This window comes from Stegostoma tigrinum, chromosome 5 (assembly GCF_030684315.1).
Source record: "Stegostoma tigrinum isolate sSteTig4 chromosome 5, sSteTig4.hap1, whole genome shotgun sequence".
NCBI classification, from domain to species: domain Eukaryota; kingdom Metazoa; phylum Chordata; class Chondrichthyes; order Orectolobiformes; family Stegostomatidae; genus Stegostoma; species Stegostoma tigrinum.
The window spans coordinates 130,172,562-130,192,983 of NC_081358.1; the positions used below are offsets into that span (position 1 = coordinate 130,172,562).

General features: G+C 48.0%; 1 protein-coding gene across 1 annotated transcript in view; it reads left to right on the forward strand.

Annotated features, from left to right (window-relative positions):
• Positions 1-20,422, forward strand: part of sspo (SCO-spondin) — a 517,250-nt gene that overhangs the window by 73,802 nt on the left and 423,026 nt on the right. The window contains exons 13-16 of the mRNA XM_059646360.1: positions 7,385-7,523; positions 13,643-13,769; positions 14,355-14,527; positions 16,001-16,222. Coding sequence (XP_059502343.1) covers positions 7,385-7,523; positions 13,643-13,769; positions 14,355-14,527; positions 16,001-16,222 — 661 coding nt within the window. The remainder of the gene's footprint in view (positions 1-7,384; positions 7,524-13,642; positions 13,770-14,354; positions 14,528-16,000; positions 16,223-20,422) is intronic.

Below are 20,422 nucleotides of genomic sequence, written 5' to 3' on the forward strand. Positions count from 1 at the left end.
CCCTGTGACGCATCCAACTAAATCCTCATCTCCTCCCTCACTCCCTGTGACGCATCCAACTAAATCCTCATCTCCCTCTCACTCCCTTTGACGCATCCAACTAAATCCTCATCTCCTCCCTCACTCCCTCTGACATAGAACATAGAACATAGAACATAGAACAGTACAGCACAGAACAGGCCCTTCAGCCCACAATGTTGTGCCGACCATTGATCCTCATGTATGCACCCTCAAATTTCTGTGGCCATATACATGTCCAGCAGTCTCTTAAATGACCCCAATGACCTTGCTTCCACAACTGCTGCTGGCAATGCATTCCATGCTCTCACAACTCTCTGCGTAAAGAACCTGCCTCTGACATCCCCTCTATACTTTCCACCAACCAGCTTAAAACTATGACCCCTCGTGCTAGCCATTTCTGCCCTGGGAAATAGTCTCTGGCTATCAACTCTATTTATGCCTCTCATTATCTTGTATACCTCAATTAGGTCCCCTCTCCTCCTCCTTTTCTCCAATGAAAAGAGACCGAGCTCAGTCAACCTCTCTTCATAAGATAAGCCCTCCAGTCCAGGCAGCATCCTGGTAAACCTCCTCTGAACCCTCTCCAAAGCATCCACATCTTTCCTATAATAGGGCGCCCAGAACTGGACGCAGTATTCCAAGTGCGGCCTAACCAAAGTTTTATAGAGCTGCAACAAGATCTCACGACTCTTAAACTCAATCCCCCTGTTAATGAAAGCCAACTAAATCCTCATCTCCTCCCTCACTCCCTGTGACGCATCCAACTAAATCCTCATCTCCCCCTCACTCCCTGTGACCTGCCCAACTAAATCCTCATCGCCCCCCGACTCCCTCTGACACATCCAACTAAATCCTCATCTCGTCCCTCACTCCCTGTGACGCATCCGACTAAATCCTCATCTCCTCCCTCACTCCCTGTAACGCATCCAACTAAATCCTCATGTCCCTCTCACTCCCTGTGACGCATCCAACTAAATCCTCATGTCCCCCTCACTCCCTGTGACGCATCCAACTAAATCCTCATCTCCCTCTCACTCCCTGTGACGCATCCAACTAAATCCTCATCGGCCCTCACTCCCTGTGACGCATCCAACTAAATCCTCACGTCCCCCTCACTCCCTGTGACCTGCCCCACTATATCCTCATCTCCCCCTCACTCCCGGTGACGCATCCAACTAAATCCTCATCTCCTTCTCACTCCCTGTGACGCATCCAACTAAATCCTCATCTCCTCCCTCACTCCCTGTGACGCATCCAACTAAATCCTCATCTCCCCCTCACTCCCTGTGACCCTACCAACTAAATCCTCATGTCCCCCTCTCACCCTGTGACCCGACCAACTAAATCCTCATCTCCTCCCTCACTCCCTGTGACGCATCCCACTAAATCCTCATCTCCTTCCTCACTCCCTGTGACCCATCCAACTAAAACCTCATCTCGTCCCTCACTCCCTGTGACGAATCCGACTAAATCCTCAACTCCTCCCTCACTCCCTGTGATGCATCCGACTAAATCCTCATCTCCCCCTCACTCCCAGTGACCCATCCAACTAAATCCTCATCTCCCCCTCACTCCCTGTGACCCATCCAACTAAATCCTCATCTCCTTCCTCACTCCCTGTGACGCATCCAACTAAATTCTCATCGCCCCCTTCACTCCCTGTGACGCATCCAACTAAATAATCATCTCCCTTTCACTCCCTGTAACGCATCCAACTAAATCGTCATCTCGTCCTTCACTCCCTGTGACCCATCCAACTAATTCCTCATCTCCTCCCACACTCCCTGTGACCTGCCCAACTAAATCCTCATCTCCCCCCGACTCCCTGTGACCCATCCAACTAAATCCTCATCTCGTCCCTCACTCCCTGTGACGCATCCGACTAAATCCTCATCTCCTCCCTCACTCCCTGTGACGCATCCAACTAAATCCTCATCTCCTCACTCACTCCCTGTTACCCATCCAACTAAATCCTCATTTCCCCTCACTCCCAGTGACCCATCCAACTAAATCCTCATCTCTTCCCTCACTCCCTGTGACCCATCCAACTAAATCCTCATCTCCTTCCTCACTCCCTGTGACGCATCCAACTAAATCCTCATCTCCCCCTTCACTCCCTGTGACGCATCCAACTAAATCATCATCTCCCTCTCACTCCCTGTGACGCATCCAACTAAATCCTCATCTCCTTCCTCACTCCCTGTGACGCATCCGACCAAATCCTCATCTCCTTCTCACTCCCTGTGACCCATCCAACTAAATCCTCATCTCCTTCCTCACTCCCTGTGACGCATCCAACTAAATCCTCATCTCCTCCCTCACTCGCTGTGACTCATCCAACTAAATCCTCATCTCCCTCTCACTCCCTGTGACGCATTCAACTAAATCCTCATCTCCCCCCCGACTCCCTGTGACGCATCCAACTAAATCCTCATCTCCTCCCTCACTCCCTGTGACCTGCCCAACTAAATCCTCATCTCATCCCTCACTCCCTGTGACACAACCAACTAAATCCTCATCTCATCCCTCACTCCCTGTGACGCATCCAACTAAATCCTCACGTCCCCCTCACTCCCTGTGACCTGCCCAACTACATCCTCATCTCCGCCTCACTCCCTGTGACGCATCCAACTAAATCCTCATCTTCCCCTCACTCCCTGTGACGCATCCAACTAAATCCTCATCTCCCTCTCACTCCCTGTGACGCATCCAACTAAACCCTCATCTCCTCCCTCACTCCCTGTGACGCATCCAACTAAATCCTCATCTCCTCCCTCACTCCCTGTGACGCATCCAACTAAATCCTCATCTCCTCCCTCACTCACTCTGATGCATCCAACTAAATCCTCATCTCCCCCCCACTCCCTGTGACGCATCCACCTAAATCCTCATCTCCCCCTTCACTCCCTGTGACGCATCCAACTAAATCCTCATCTCCTTCTCACTCCCTGTGACCCATCCAACTAAATCCTCATCTCCCCCCCACTCCCTGTGACCTGCCCAACTAAATCTTTGTCTCCCCCGTGACCCGCCCAACTAAATCCTCGTCTCCCCCTCTCTCCCCTTAACCAGCCCAACTAAATCCTCATCTAGCGAGTTTTGAGAAGATTTGTAGCTCAGGTTGAGGTTCGGGATGTGAGTTTGCTCGCTGAGCTGGAAGGTTCGTTTTCAGACGTTTCGTCACCATTCTAGGTAACATCATTAGTGAGCCTCCGGTGAAGCGCTGGTGTTATGTCCAGCTTTCTATTTATCTGAGATAATGGGAACTGCAGATGCTGGAGATTCCAAGATAATAAAATGTGAGGCTGGATGAACACAGCAGGCCAAGCAGCATCTCAGGAGCACAAAAGCTGACGTTTCGGGCCTAGACCCTTCATCAGCTCTTTGATGAAGGGTCTAGGCCCGAAACGTCAGCTTTCTATTTATCTGGTTAGGTTTTCTTGGGTTGGTGATGTCATTTCCTGCATTGGTGATGTCATTTCCTGTTCTTTTTCTCAGTGGATGGTAGATTGGCTCCAAATCAATGTGTTTGTTGATGGAATTCCCGTTGGAATGCCATGCTTCTAGGAATTCTCGTGCGTGTCTCTGTTTGGCTTGTCCTAGGATGGATGTGTTGTCCCAATCAAAGTGGTGTCCTTCCTCATCTGTATGTAAGGATACTAGTGATAGTGGATCATGTCGTTTTGTGGCTAGTTGATGTTCATGTATCCTGGTGGCTAGCTTTCTGCCAGTTTGTCCAATGTAGTGTTTGTCACAGTTCTTGCAAGGTATTTTGTAGATGACATTTGTTTTGCTTGTTGTCTGTATTGGGTCTTTTAAGTTCATTAGCTGCTGATTTAGTGTGTTGGTGGGTTTGTGGGCTTCCCTGATGCCAAGAGGTCCGAGTAGTCTGGCAGTCATTTCGGAAATGTCTTTGATGTAGGGGAGAGTGGTTATGGTTTCTGGGCGTGTTTTGTCTGTTTGTTTGGGTTTATTGCTGAGGAATCGGCAGACTGTGTTCATAGGGTACCCATTCTTTTTGAATACGCTGTATAGGTGATTTTCCTCTGCTCTGCGTAGTTCCTCTGTGCTGCAGTGTGTGGTGGCTCGTTGGAATAATGTTCTAATGCAGCTTTGTTTGTGTGTGTTGGGATGGTTGCTCCTGTAGTTCAGTATTTGGTCCGTATGTGTTGTTTTCCTGTAGACGCTGGTTTGAAGTTCCCCATTGGCTGTTCGCTCTACTGTGACATCTAGGAATGGCAGTTTGCTGTTGTTTTCCTCCTCTTTTGTGAATGTTATGCCAGTAAGGGTATTATTGATGGTCTTGAAGGTTTCCTCTAATTTGTTTTGTTTAGTGATGACAAAGTTGTCATCCACGTAGCGGACCCAAAGTTTGGGTTGGATGATTGGCAGAGCTGTTTGTTTGAGTCTCTGCATTACTGCCTCTGCTAAGAACCCTGATATTGGAGATCCCATGGGTGTACCGTTGGTTTGTCTGTAGGTTTTGTTATTGAAAGTGAAGTGGGTGGTAAGGCATTGGTCCACTAGCTTGATGATGATGTCCTTGCTGATGAGGTTGATGGTGTCTGGTGTATGTGTCTTCTGTTCTTCTAATAGTGTAGTCAGTGTTTCTTTGGCCAGGTTGCTGTTGATGGATGTGAACAGGGCTGTTACAAAGGAGACCATTATTTCAAGATAGAAGAGGATGAAATGATGGTCTCCTTTGACGTAACAGCCCTGTTCACATCCATCAACAGCAACCTGGCCAAAGAAACATTGACTACACTATTAGAAGAACCAAAGACACATACACCAGACACCATCAACCTCATCAGCAAGGACATCATCATCAAGCTAGTGGACCAATGCCTTACCACCCACTTCACTTTCAATAACAAAACCTACAGACAAACCAACGGTACACCCATGGGATCTCCGATATCAGGGTTCTTAGCAGAGGCAGTAATGCAGAGACTCGAACAAACAGCTCTGCCAATCATCCAACCAAACTTTGGGTCCGCTACGTAGATGACAACTTTGTCATCACTAAACAAAACAAATTAGAGGAAACCTTCAAGACCATCAATAATACCCATAACTGGCATAACATTCACAAAAGAGGAGGAAAACAACAGCAAACTGCCATTCCTAGATGTCACAGTAGAGCGAACAGCCAATGGGGAACTTCAAACCAGCGTCTACAGGAAAACAACACATACGGACCAAATACTGAACTACAGGAGCAACCATCCCAACACACACAAACGAAGCTGCATTAGAGCATTATTCCAATGAGACACCACACGCTGCAGCACAGAGGAACTACGCAGAGCAGAGGAAAATCACCTATACAGTGTATTCAAAAAGAATGGGTACCCTATGAACACAGTCCACTGATTCCTCAGCAATAAACCCAAACAAACAGACAAAACGGGCTCAGAAACCATAACCGCTCTCCCCTACATCAAAGACATTTCCGAAATGACTGCCAGACTACTCGGACCTCTTGGCATCAGGGAAGCCCACAAACCCACCAACACACTAAAACAGCAGCTAATGAACTTAAAAGACCCTACACAGACAACAAATAAAACGAACGTCATCTACAAAATACCTTGCAAGAACTGTGACAAACACTACATTGGACAAACAGGCAGAAAGCTAGCCACCAGGATACATGAACATCAACAAGCCACAAAACGACATGACCCACTATCACTCGTATCCTTACATACAGATAAGGAAGGACACCACTTTGATTGGGACAACACATCCATCCTAGGACAAGCCAAACAGAGACACGCACGAGAATTCCTAGAAGCATGGCATTCCAACGGGAACTCCATCAACAAACACATTGATTTGGAGCCAATCTACCATCCCCTGAGAAAAAGAACAGGAAATGACATCACCAATGCAGGAAATGACATCACCAACCCAAGGAAACCTAACCAGATAAATAGAAAGCGGGACATAACACCAGCGCTTCGTCGGAGGCTCACTGATGATGTTACCTAGAATGGTGACGAAACGTCTGAAAACGAAGCTTCCAGCTCAGTCAGCAAACTCACATCCTAAAGCCTCATCTCCCCCTCTCTCCCTGTGACCTATCCTGCTTATCTGAATTGCAGCATGAAGCAGGTCAGAGGTTCGGAATGGTACGGGGAGTAGCTCACCTCCTGACTCCCCAAAGCCTGTCGGGTCAACAGCTAACAGCCTGGTACGGCAACTGCTCTGCCCAGGATTGTAAGAAACTGCAGAAAGTTGTGAACACAGCCCAGACCAATACGGAAGTGAACATCCCATCCGTGGACACCATTTGCACTTCCCATTGCCATGGTAAGGCTGCCAACATCATCAAAGACCTGTCACATCCCAGTCATGTTCTCGTACTACCCCGTCCATCAGGCAGGAGATACTGAATCTCAAACACACTCACCAGCAGGTTCAGGAACATAGAACATAGAACATAGAACATAGAACATAGAACATAGAACATAGAACATAGAACACAGAACAATACAGCGCAGAACAGGCCCTTCGGCCCTCGATGTTACTCTGACCTGTGAACTAATCTAAGCCCCTCCCCCTACACTATCCCATCATCATCCATATGCTTATCCAAGGACTGTTTAAATGTCCCTAATGTGGCTGAGTTTACTACATTGGCGGGCAGGGCGTTCCATGCCCTGACCACTCTCTGAGTAAAGAACCTGCCTCTGACATCTGTCTTAAATCTATCACCCCTCAATTTGTAGCTATGCCCCCTCATACAAGCTTCTTCCCAGCTGTTGTAAGGCTGATGAATGGACAAACTTCAAATAATGTTGATCCTGTTGGTGTTGATCTTGCTTCGGACACATCCTGTGCAGTGAAACCCGTATGCCTCACTCTGTCTAAGCGTCCTATGATCTATCTGGCCTTGTTTGCTATGATCTGCATAAAACAAAGCTTTTCACTGTACATAGGTACATATGACAGCAATAGATCAAATCAAATCAAATTAAATCAAATCAAGGCACAAGTCAGGAGTGTGATGGAATACTCCCCACTGGCCTGGATGGGGGCAGCCCCAACAACACTCAAGAAGCTCAACACCATCCAGGGGAAAGCAGCCGCTTGATTGGCACCACATCCACAAACATCCCACTCCCTCCACCCACCGATACTCAGTCGCAGCAGTGTATACCATCTACAAGATGCACTGCAGAGATTTACCAGAGATCCTCAGACAGCACCTTCCAAACCCACGACCACTTCCATCGAGAAGGAGAAGGGCAGCAGGTACAGGGGAAAACCACTGGATAGTTGCTTGGTGTTACTGCGTTGTTTGGGAGGGTACAGCTCAGTCAGGATCTAATAACCTGCTTTGGTTTTTGTGCAGTGTGTGTCGCCGAGGTCATTGGGAGTGTACTCAGAATAAATGTGCTGCTGAGTGTAGCCTGATCGGAAATCATCACTACATCACATTTGATCACAAACGCTACTCCTTCCATGGCAACTGTGAATACACACTCGTGGAGGTAAGGCTGGGATCGCACTGTTCATGAAAAAGAGCAATGCAAGACTGAGCGTGTAGGATAGACCATCCATTCATCAGAGAGAGCCTGCACACTGGAGCACTGTCTCCCAGTGAGAGCCTGCACACTGGGACACTGTCTCCCAGTGAGAGCCTGTATACTGGGGCAGTGTCTCCCAGTGAGAGCCTGCACACTGGGACACTGTCTCCCAGTGAGAGCCTGCACACTGGGACACTGTCTCCCAGTGAGAGCCTGCACACTGGGACACTGTCTCCCAGTGAGAGCCTGTACACTAGGGCAGTGTCTCCCAGTGAGAGCCTGTACACTGGGACACTGTCTCCCAGTGAGAGCCTGCACACTTGGACACTGTCTCCCAGTGAGAGCCTGCACACTGGGACACTGTCTCCCAGTGAGAGCCTGCTCACTGGGGCAGTGTCTCCCAGTGAGAGCCTGTACACTGGGGCACTGTCTCCCAGTGAGAGCCTGTACACTGGGACACTGTCTCCCAGTGAGAGCCTGTACACTGGGACACTGTCTCCCACCGAGAGCTGGAATGATATCCACATTATGACTGTATCGTGGGTGAACCACAGAGAACCAAGCTTTTCAGGTGATAAGGTAATGGTTAACATTATGTTAAATGGTTAACCAATGAAATGGTTAACATTTATGTTATGTTTATGGCTCCACCCATTCCTGCTGATGTCACTCACAGGCTGTGGAGATGAGAAGCTCTATTCTCATGTTTACAGGCAGTTGGTATAATAAAAACAGATGTGCCAAGTTAAAAAAACTCATAGCCAATTATCGCTAGACTGTTAATCCAGAGACCCAGATAATGCTCCGGGGACCCGGGTTCAAATCCTGCCACAGCAGGTGGTAGAATTTGAATTCAATAATAATCTGGAATTAGGAATCTAATAATGACCTTGAATCCACTGTCGATTGTCAGGAAAAAACCCATCTGGCTCACGAATGTCCTTTAGGGAAGGAAACTGCCATCCTTACCTGGTCTGGCCTACATGTAACTCCAGACGGACAGCAATGTGGTCGACTCTTAACTGCCCTCTGGGCAATTAGGGATAGGCAATAGATGCTGCCTGACCAGTGTTACCCAAATCCTGTAAATGACTAAAGAAAACAAAATACTGTGATGATACAGCATCCTGTCAACTCTGAAGTTGTTCATTTTACAACAGCATTGAGGTATATAAGGATACATGCTTTAAAACAGATATAAGGACATTGTGAAATAAGACAGTATAAAATACCTTGGCAACAATAAGATTAATCAGCACATTGTGAAATAATGGAAAATAATGTAGTATGTGTAGCACCTTCCCTGTTTGAGAAGTTACATACAGAACCCAAGCTTAGGGTCATAGAGGTGTCTGTTCTTAAGATAATTGCCACAGAATCAAACATTAAGACTGAAGCTAAGTGAATATACACTATTGTATTTTGTGGGTCTGGTTGTAGATTATGTTATTAACAGACAAAACCTCAAAGAAAATATGGACACTTTTGACGATGCCTGTAAAACTTTAGCAGAAGAATTCAGCTGCCTGGAGAATCTGTAATAAAACTCATTAAAGATCTCTACGGATTGGCAGAAAATTATGATATAGGTCCTTGAAATCTGAATTCATAGGGCACAGAACATTTTGGAATTCTTGATGAAACATCGTCAGATTTATTTCAGCCCATAGAAGATTTATTGAAGGGTGCTGGAAGCAGAACCCAGGAAGACTCATGGGCAGATCCCGGCCGACACTAGCTTGATGACAACAGTCTATCCACTTTCAAGAATGTGGGCATTGTACAGGCACATTTGAAACCTCCACAGGTAGCAAGCCAAATACCTGATCCTACCAATCAATGTCGGTACTGAGAGAAAACAAAGCCTCATGGTCACAAACTTCCACCATCAGGAAGGAAAGCTGTAGGTCACTAGCAGAAGTAACATGGAGTTTCAGAGCAATGCTGATGGCCACACGGTCTGTAGAGAAAACCATCCAATGCCATCAGAGAAGACACAAACTGGGCAAGGTATTAGATGCCATTGGAGAAGACAGTCGAGATATTCCTGGGGAATGAGCTAATACAGGAGAGACAGTTCTGGAAAACGGACACCCATTGATTGTGAGTTGAGAATAGTAACAGTTACTCCCCATCACCAGAGCAGTCTCCATGGCTGAAGAAACAGAACATACAGTCCACAGAGACCAGGCAACATGGTGCAGATGGAATAACTGTCAGAAACACGAGAATGTTACAGGCTACATTGCAATGCAATGCACACCAACAGCTGAAACTGTGGATGTTGTTTACAATGAACCAGGTCTCCCGGACTCATGGTAGGACACTAACAGAAGACAGAATCCATTGAGAATCAGAGTACGTTGGTGGAAAACGGGTTTGACGTTGGCAATGTAAATAAAGAGTTAGCTATTATGAGGACCAGTGGAAGGTATTCAATCCTCAGTCTTAAAGCATCAACTGTCCAGGCTGGTGACAGAGAACTGTGCTGAACGAGCAGTGATCGCCCTGTAGCACAACTCTGAATCTGAACATATAAACACACCAACAAGAGGATGCCATTTGGCCCAGCAAGCTTGCTCTGCTATTTCAATAAAAGGATAGTTGATCTAATTTTAATCTCAATTCTACTTTCACCCCAATACTCTTTCATCCCCTCAGGACTCGAGTCTGTTGACCTCTAGCTTAAAAATATTTAAAGATTCTGCACTCACTGCCTTTTGTGGAAGGGAATTCTACAGAGAAGACCCTTACTTGCCCCTGTTTTAAATGAGCAACTGGTTATTTTTAACCAATAATCCCCTAGTCCTAGATACTCCAACAAGAGAATGAAGAAAGGTTTCACAGACTGCATTAGAGACAAAAAAAACTGTGGATGCTGGAATCCAAGATAGACAGACAGGAAGCTGGTAGAACACAGCAGGTCGGGCAGCATCTGGAGGAAAGGAGCAATCAAACATTTTGAGTATAGCCCTTCACGACTGCGGTTGTTTTCTTTAGAACAGTGGAGATTGAGGGGGGTCATTGAGATCTACATGGACCGGGTGCACAGGGAGAAACATTTCCTCTTGATGGAGGAATCAATGACCAGAGGGAAATGATTGAAAGTAAGGGGCAGGGTGTTTAGAAGGAATGTGGGGAAAAACATAGGGGCTGGTGGGGGATCTAGATCTCACTGCCTGTGAGGGCGTTACAGGCAGAAACGCTCAGCACATTGAAGAAGCCGTTAGACGTGAGGTTTATAAAATGATGAGGGGCAAGGATTGGGTGAATAGTCAAGGTTATTTTTCCCCAGGGTAGTGAGTCTAAAACTAAACGGTTTAAGGTTAGTGGGAAAACATCTAAGGGGCAACTTTTTTTACATGTAAGAAATGTGTATATGGAATAAGCTATGAGAGGATGTGTGAGAAGCTGGTACAGTTACAACATTGAAAAGGCATGGACAGAGAACAGAGAACAGAGAACGTAGAACGTAGAACTGTACACAGCAGTACAGGCCCTTCGGCCCACCGTGTTGTGCTGAACTTTTACCCTAACCTTAAGGTCTATCTGACCTCCATTTCTACCTAATATTGTCATCCAAATGCCTAATAGCCACTTAAATGCACCTAATGAGGCCGACTTTACTACCGTCTCCAGCAATGAATTCCATGCCGCTATCACTCTCTGAGTAAAGAACCTACCTCTGACATCTCCCCTATGTCTACTTCGACTCACATTAAAACTATACCCCCTCGTGATAACTACCTCTAACCTACGAAAAAAGTCTCTGGCTGTCTGCTCTATCTACACGTCTGATTATTTTGTCCATCTGTATCAAGTCACCTCTCATCCTTCGTCGCTCTAAAGAGAAAAGCCTTAGCTCTCTCAAACTTTCCTCATAAGACCTTCCCTCCATTCCAGGCAACATCCTGGTAAATCTCTTCATCACCTTTTCCAATGCTTCCACATTTTTCCTGTAATGAGGCGACCAGAACTGGACACAATACTCCAGATGTGGCCAAACCAGGCTTGTGTATAGCTGGAGCATAACCTCACGACTCTTGTACTCAATCCCTCTATTAATGAAAGCTAACACACCATACGCCTTCTTAACAACTCTATCCACCTGGGTGGCAGTTTTCAGGGAACTGTGAACATGAAACCCAAGATCCCTCTGCTCCTCCTCACTGCCAAGAATCTTTCCGTTAACCCTGTATACTGCTTTCAAGTTTGTCCTTCCAAAATGAATCACCTCACATTTTTCAGGGTTAAACTCCATCTGCCACTTCTCAACCCAGCTCTGCATCCTATCAATGTCCCTTTGTAACCTAGAACGGCTCTCTGCACTGTCTACAATGCGACCCACTTTCGTATCATCTGCGAACTTGCTAATCCACCTTTCCACTCCTTCATCCATCATTGACAAAAATCACAAATAGAAGAGGACCCAGAATAGATCCTTGTGGTACACCACACGTAACTGAGCACCATGTTGAATATTTTCTGTCCACTACCACCCTTTGCCTTCTCAGGGTCAGCCAATTCTGAATCCAATCTGCCACATTTCCCCCTATCCCATGCCTCCTTACTTTCTGCATGAGCCTACCATGGGGAACCTTACCTAACACCTTACTTAAATCCATGTATACCACATCCACTGCTCTACCTTCTTCCACGTGTTTGCTCACCTCTTCAAAGAATTCGATAAGGTTTGTGAGGCATGATCTACCCCTCACAAATCCATGCTGACTATCACGAATCAAACTGTGCCTTTCCAAGTGATCATAAATCCTATCTCTCAGAACCCTTTCCAATAATTTGCCCACCATTGACGTAAGACTAACTGGTCTGTAATTTCCAGGGTTATCCTTATTCCCTTTTTTGAACAAGGGAATGATGTTTGCCTCTTTCTAATCTTCCAGCACTATACCCATGGACAGTGAGGACGAAAAGATCATTGCCAAAAGCCCTGTGATCCCTTTTTCTCACTTCCCATAAATTCCTTGGATAAATCCCATCAGGCCCAGGGGGCTTATCTATCTTCAACTTCCTCAAAATTCCTAGCACATCTTCCTTACTAACATCTACCTCCTCTAATCTGCCAGTCTGTTTCACACTGTCCTCCTCCACAACTAGGTCCCTCTCAGTTGTGAATACTGAAGAAAAGTATTCATTAAGGACCTCTCCTATCTCTTTAGGCTCCGTGCACAAATTCCCTTCACAATCCTTGATCGGCCCTACCCTTTCTCTGGTAATTCTCTTATTCCTCACGTACGTGTATAAAGGCTTGGAGTTTTCCTTGATCCCATCTGCCAAGGTTTTCTCATGCCCCCTTATAGCTCTCCGAAGCCCTTTCTTCATCTCCTTCCTGGATAAACGTATCCTTCTAGACTCTTTCTGGATGGGCACACGAATAGGAAGAGTTTAAAGGGATATAGGCCAAATGCTGGCAAATGGTCAGATTGGGATATCTGGTTGGCATCGATGAGTTGGACTATGTTGTATGACCCTGTCACACTCTGTGCATTTGTGATACCAAAGCAGACCAGTCTATAGACCAAGTGCTGAGAAACGCGGTTAGCATAGTGAAGTGGCTGTTTTTGTGCAGTGTACAGTCAATGAGCTTCAGATCACCATACCTCCAAGAGGAAATATCCTTTCCACATTGCCCAGTCAAGCCCTGTGAGGGTCTGAACTGTTTCCAAAACATTGCCATCCTCTGTGAGTAGCGACCAGCCTTGGACACTATTCTACATATGGTCTCTCCAAGGCCCCAAGCGTAACCTTTTTACTTTTATATTAATTCCCTTTCAGATAAATGTTAACATTCTATGAGTTTTCCTGATTACCTGTTGTCCCTGCATGCTAATCTTCTGCCATTGTTGCTGTGAAAATGATTACTTGGCCGATCAAACAGCTCCAATCACTGGCTGATGACATCCAGCCTTGAGGGTTGGCATGAGGAATACCGCTTGGTACAAGGGACAGGAGCTGGGGCACAGACTCCCAAAGAGACCACTTTGGGAACGAGTGAAGGCTCTAACTTAATGACTCAGCAGTAATGCAGCACAGCCAGTGACCGTGTTTCTCTTGCTGTGTAGGATTATGTGGATGGGAAGTTGCTGATTGTTTCTGAAAATGTTGCCTGTGGAGCTGGCGGCTCTCTAAGTTGCCTGAAGTCCATCACTGTGATCATCTACAAAACAATCGTCAAACTCAGGAGAACAGGTACAGGGAGTAAACAGGTGGGGTTTGGGGCCTGTGTAGGTGCGGAAGAGGAATTGTTCCACGTAACCTACAAAGAGGCAGGCATAGCTTGGGCCCATGCAGGTGCCCATGGCCATCCCCTTTATCTGTAGGAAGTGGGAGGAATTGAAAGAGAAGTTGTTGAGTTTAAGACAGGGGACAGAGAAATGGGCGGGTGGCCAGGAAATCGCACGAGAATGGGGGGATGATGGTTTCAGGTGGAATGGAGTTAGTGATTGCAGATAGGGGCTGCGAACAATTGGAGGAGGGAGGAGGTACGATAGGGAGTGGGGTAGTGGGACTGACAGAGGAAATGGACATGGGAGGAGTTCTACATGAACTGGAGAACTCAGGGATTGGTATTGCAGTTGGTCAGTGAATGCATGGAGCTGGCCATTTGTTGCTGTGTGTTGATCTCAGTGTATCTCTGGCTGAGAATTCATGTTGAGCAAAGGCAGTTCACAGACTAGGCCAGTGATCTGTGTCTAACCTCGGGATTGAGCTGGTGACAATACAATGGCCAGAGTAGATGCTGTGCCTGATATTCAGTTTTCTATGTTTTCCCAGGAGACGTGAGTGTAAATGGCCAGGATATCAGACTCCCCTTCGCCAATGCTGACCTCTCGGTGTATCATGCATCATCCAGTTTTATTCTGCTGCAGACATTTGGAGCTGAGTTTCTCTGGGCCCTGGAGTTTACAGCAGCTCACATCATCCTGCAACCTATCTTTGCACACAGAGTGAGTATCCGCACTGGCCCCAGGGTCAGTCTTCTCTCAGTCTGCTCTGGCTCCCATATCCACACTGTCTTCTGTATCTGCACTGACCCCTGCATCCGCACTGACTCGCCCCCGTATCCACACTGTCTCCCGTATCCACACTGTCTCCCGTATCCACACTGTCTCCCATATCCACACTGACTCTTGTATCGCACTGACTCCTCCATATCCGCACTGACTCCCATATCCACACTGCCTTCCATATCTGCACTGATCCCTGTATCTGCACTGACCCCTATTTCTGCGCTGACTCCCGTATCCGCACTGATGCCTATATCTGCACTGATCCTGTATCCGCACTGACCCCTATTTCTGCATTGACTCCCGTATCTGCACTGACCCCGTATCCGCACTGACCTCTGTATCTGCACTGACACTTATATCTGCACTGACTCCCGTATCCACACTGTCTCCCATATCCGCACTGACCGCTATTTCCGCACTGACCCCTCCCTTATCCGCACTGACTCCCGTATCCACACTGTCTCCCATATCCACACTGACTCCCGTATCGCACTGACCCCTCCTTATCCGCACTGACTCCCGTATCCACACTGTCTCCCATATCTGCACTGATCCCTGTATCCGCACTGACGCCTATATCTGCACTGACCCCTGTATCCGCACTGATGCCTATATCCACACTGACCTCTGTATCCGCACTGACCCCATATCTGCACTGACCCCTATGTCCGCACTGACCCCCATATCCGCACTGACACCTATATCTGCACTGATCCCTGTATCCGCACTAATGCCTATATCCGCACTGATGTCTATATCCGCACTAACCCCTGTATCTGCGCTGACTCCCGTATCCTCACTGTCTCCCGTATCTGCGCTGACCCCTATATCTGCACTGACCCCCATATCCACACTGACCCCTATATCCGTACTGTCTCCTGTATCTGCACTGACCCCTGTATCTGCATTGACCTGTATATCCACACTGACCCCTGTATCCTCACTGATCTCTATATCCACACTGACCCCTGTATCTTCACTCTCACCTGCCTCTGCACTGAGCCCTGTATCCGCACTGACCGTTAGATCCACACTGACTCCCATATCCACATTGACCTGGCGGGTATCACTATCCACTCAGCCCAAACTGACACTAAGCCCAGTTTTCCCTCGGACCACTGCGCAGCGGGTGAAAGCACCTTTACCAGGAAGTAGTGACCCAGCAGAGCATGGGACGGATGGAGATCGTGCCCTTGTTGGGGTCAGAGCTGGGAGATGTCACAGAGGCTGCTGTCTGGGGGTGGGGGCTGGGTATGTATCTTTTTCTCTTCCGTCATCAAACTGCTATTCTCACTGCCCATTGGTCACTCTGCATGGTCCTGTTATGATGGTTTATTGTTTCCCTTGTTACGCTGCCATTACCCTGATCCTGCTCCACCCTCTCTGATCTCTATCTGTCCCCTCCCCCAGGTTCGTGGGTTGTGTGGCACCTACAACTGGGTTCAGAACGATGATTTTGCTACTCCTGAGGGTGATGTCGAGAGGAGCCTGGCTGCTTTTGTCAATAAGTTTAAAACATCTCCGGGATGTCCTGACATTGGCTTTCAATCCCTTGATCCATGCAACACATTCACTCAACGTCGAGAGTTTGCTGAGGGCTCCTGTCAGATACTGCGGAGCTCTGTATTCGAGGTAACTGGCTACTGCCAAGTGAAACCCAGGGGTAGAGGGCAGTGGTTGGTTTAGAGTAAAACAATGTCAAGCTCAGCCAATTCTTTGAGAGCTGACCCTAGCTTCTGCTTCTGGAGGCATGACTTGGATCGACAGCATTCTGAAGGCCTCTTTACAGATTCAGGGCTTATCTCCTCAAGATCCGAAAGTGTCTGTGCTGTCCATATTCGCATAACACCATCTGCTTGCATGGAGTTTTATACAGGCTCCCAACATTAACCCTCTCAGAACCATTGCCCCAGGTAACATTTGCCCCAGGTGTTTTCCTGGAATTAACATTTCTATATACACTTCCATAATAATGTTTACCACTCACCTTCCTCCCTTATTCACTTGTAGGATATATGCATCACTGGCTGGGTCCAGCATTTATTGCTCGGCCCTAGTTGCCTCTTGAAAAGGTGGGGGTGAGCTGCCTTCTAGAACCTCTTCAGTCTACCTACTGTGGGTTGACCCACAACGCCCTTGAGGTGGGAATTCCAGGATTTTCGCCCAGTGACAGTGAAGGATCAGCAATATGTTTCCAAGTCAGGATGGTGAGGGGCCTGGAGGGGAACTTGCAGGGGGTGGTGTTCCCATGTACCTGCTGCCCTTGACCTTCTAGATGGAAGTGGTCATGGGTTTGGAAGGTGCTGTCCGAGGATCTTTGATGAATTTCTGCAGTGCATCTTGTCGATGGTATACACTGTTTCTACTGAGCGCCGATGGCGGAGGGAGCGGATGTTTGTGGATATGGTGCCAATCAAGCGGTTGCTTTGTCCTGGATAGTGTCAAGCATCTTGAGTGTTATTGGGGCTGCACCCATCCAGGCAAGTGGGGAGTATTCCGTCACACTCCTGACTTGTGTCTTGTAGATGGTGGGACAGGCTTTGGGGAGTCAGGAGGTGAGTTACTTGCTGCAGTATTCCCAGCTTCTGGCCTGTTCGTGTAGCCACTGTGTTTATGTGGTGAGTCCAGTTGAGTTTTTGGTCAATGGTAACCCCCAGGATATTGATAGTGGGGGATTCAGTGATGGTAACACCATTGAATGTCAAGGGGCAGTTATTAGATTGTCTCTTATCGGTGATGGTCATAGCCTGGTATTTGTGTGGCACAAATGTTATTTGCCACTTGTCAGCCCGAGCCTGGATATTGTCCCATTCCAAAGAAGATTATTATTGCAATAGATATGCTGCTTTCTCTCCATTGATGTTGTCAAATGTGATGAGTTTCTCCTGTGATTTCTGATTTTCTTTCAGTATGTTTTCACTTACAGTGTTTTGCATTTAGCATGTCTGGGACATGCAGCATTTGTCTGCAGCCTGGAGACCTCTCTGATTTCATGATTGAAGTCCTCCAGAATGTGACCTCATTGGACACAAAAATCGGATTGGAGTCTGTGTTGAGAATACTTGGTCTTGATTCTGTTCTGGATTCTCTGAAATCTGTGAAGCCTTTCGGCACATGAGGACTTTCTTCTCCTGGATGAACTTAGTTCAGGGCATTGCTCCAATCAGTTGGCCTTTTTAACATCTGGAGGACATCTGAAGGTCTATCACAGAGGACTCTTCCCTGATTAAACAGAATTGCTCCAGAATACTTCAGGGAAATGGCTGCTCAGCTAAAGCAGATATTTCTTTGCAATATTCTGGATCTCCAAGCCAGTTAATTTCCTTGGAGCCACCTGAGCACGGTGATCAGCCCACCTCTGTGGTGGTATCCACAGGCTCTTGTGGAACTGATCTGCAATGTGAGTCTTTGTTCTCAATCTGCCAGGGAAATCTGTGCTGAAACATGAAAGCTCCTGACGAAACTGCCCATTTCCCTTACCCCCACCCCACCACCTCCCCATCCCCCCACCCTGTGTAGCTGTCTCTGGTCAGCCCAATATGATGGTTTGCTTACTCTGGCCACCGGAGGATTGTGTCTCACACAGCGCAGGCTTGGCCTCACTGATGGTCCTCCTAGGTCATCTCATCGTCAGCAATAAAACTCAAATCTGCCAGAGATAGTAGTCCTGCAGATGCTGGAGAATCTGAGATAACAAGGTGAGGAGCTGGATGAACACAGCAGGCCAAGCAGCATCAGAGAAGCAAGAAAGCTGACATTTCAGGCCTAGACCCATCTTCAGAAATGGGGGAGGGGAACGACGTTCTGAAATAAATAGGGAGAGCGGGGAGGTGGACAGAAGATGGATAGAGGAGACGATAGGGGGAGAGGAGACAGGCAGGTTAAAGAGGTGGGGATGGAGCCAGGAAAGGTGAGTGTAGATGGGGAAGTAAGGAGGAGATAGGTAAGTCCAGGGAGGATGGACAGGTCAAGGAGGCGGGATGAGGTTAGTAGGTAGGCAATGGGGGTGGGACTTGAGGTGGGAGGAGGGGATAGGTGAGAGGAAGAACAGGTTAGGGAGGTGGGGACGATCTGGGCTGGTTTTGGGATGCAGTGAGGGGCGGGGACAAGCTGGGCTGGTTTTGGGATGTGGTGGGGGAAGGGGAGATTTTGAAGCTTGTGAAATCCACATTAATACCATTGTGCTGCAGGGTTCCCAAGCGGAATATGAGTTGCTGTTCCTGCAACCTTCGGGTGGCATCATTGTGGCACTGCAGGAGGCCCATGATGGACATGTCGTCTGAGGAATGGGAGGGGGAGTGGAAATGGTTTGTGACTGGGAGGTGCAGTTGTTTATTGCGAACCGAGTGGAGGTATTCTGCAAAGTGGTCCCCAAGCCTCTGCTTGGTTTCCCCAATGTAGAGGAAGCCACACCGGGTACAATGGATGCAGTATACTACATTGGCAGATGTGCAGGTGAACGTCTGCTTAATATGGAACGTCATCTTGGGACCTGGGATGGGGGTGAGGGAGGAGGTGTGGGGGCAAGTGTAGCATTTACTGCGGTTGCAGGGGAAGGTGCCGGGTGTTGTGGGAATGGAATGGAGTGCGGAGCGGGCAAGGGAGCCCCAGAGAGAGTGGTCTCTCCGGAAAGCAGACAAGGGTGGGGATGGAAAAATGTCTTGGGTGGTGGGGTCGGATTGTAGATGGTGGAAGTGCCGGAGGATGATGTGTTGTATCCGGAGGTTGGTGGGATGGTATGTGAGAACGAGGGGGAACCTCTTAGGGCGGGTGTGGAAGGGGTGGGGTGTGAGGGATGAGTTGTGGGAAATGCGGGAGACGCGGTCAAAGGCGTTCTCAACCACTGGGGGGAAAGTTGCGGTCCTTGAAGAACTTGGACATCTGGGATGTGCGGGAGTGGAATGCCTCATCCTGGGAGCAGAAGCAGTGGAGGTGAAGGAATTGGGAATAGGAGATGGCATTTTTGCAGGAAGGTGGCTGGGAGGAGGTGTATTCTAGGTAGCTGTGGGAGTCGGTGGGCTTGAAATGGATATCAGTTTCCAGGTGGTTGCCGGAGATGGAGACTGAGAGGTCCAGGAAGGGGATGGAGATATCAGAGATGGCCCAGGTGAACCTAAGGTTGGGGTGAAAGGTGTTGGTGAAGTGGATGAACTGTTCGGGCACCTCGTGGGAGCGTGAGGCTGCGCCGATACAGCCATCAATGTAACGGAGGAAGAGGTAGGGTTTAGGGCCAGTGTAGCTCTGGAAGATGGATTGTTCCACGTAACCTACAAAGAGGCAGGCATAGCTTGGGCCCATGTGCGTACCCATGGTCACCCCCTTTGTAGGAAGTGGGAAGAATCAAAAGAGAATTTGTTGAGGGTGAGGACGAGTTCGGCTAGGCGGATAAGGGTGTCAGTGGAGGGGGACTGGTCAGGCTTGTGGGACAGGGAGAAGCGGAGGGCCTTTAGGCCATCTGCATGGGGAATACAGGTGTATAGGGACTGTATGTCCATGGTAAAGATGAGGTATTGGGGACCGGGGAATTGGAAATTCTGGAGGAGGTGGAGGGCATGGGTGGTGTCACGGACGTAGGTAGGGAGTTCCTGGACCAAGGGGGAGAAAATGGAGTCCAGATGGGTGGAGATGAGTTCGGTGGAGCAGGAGCAGGTGGAGAGAACTTCAGTTTTCCTGCTCCTCTGATGCTGCTTGGCCTTTTGTGTTCATTCAGCTCTACACCTTGTTATCTCAGGTCTGCCAGGAATGTTTTGTTCTCCAACTGTGTGATTGCCGAAACAATCTCCATGAAGGATTCCCGCGATGGGGTCAAACTCCACACTACATTCCTTAGCA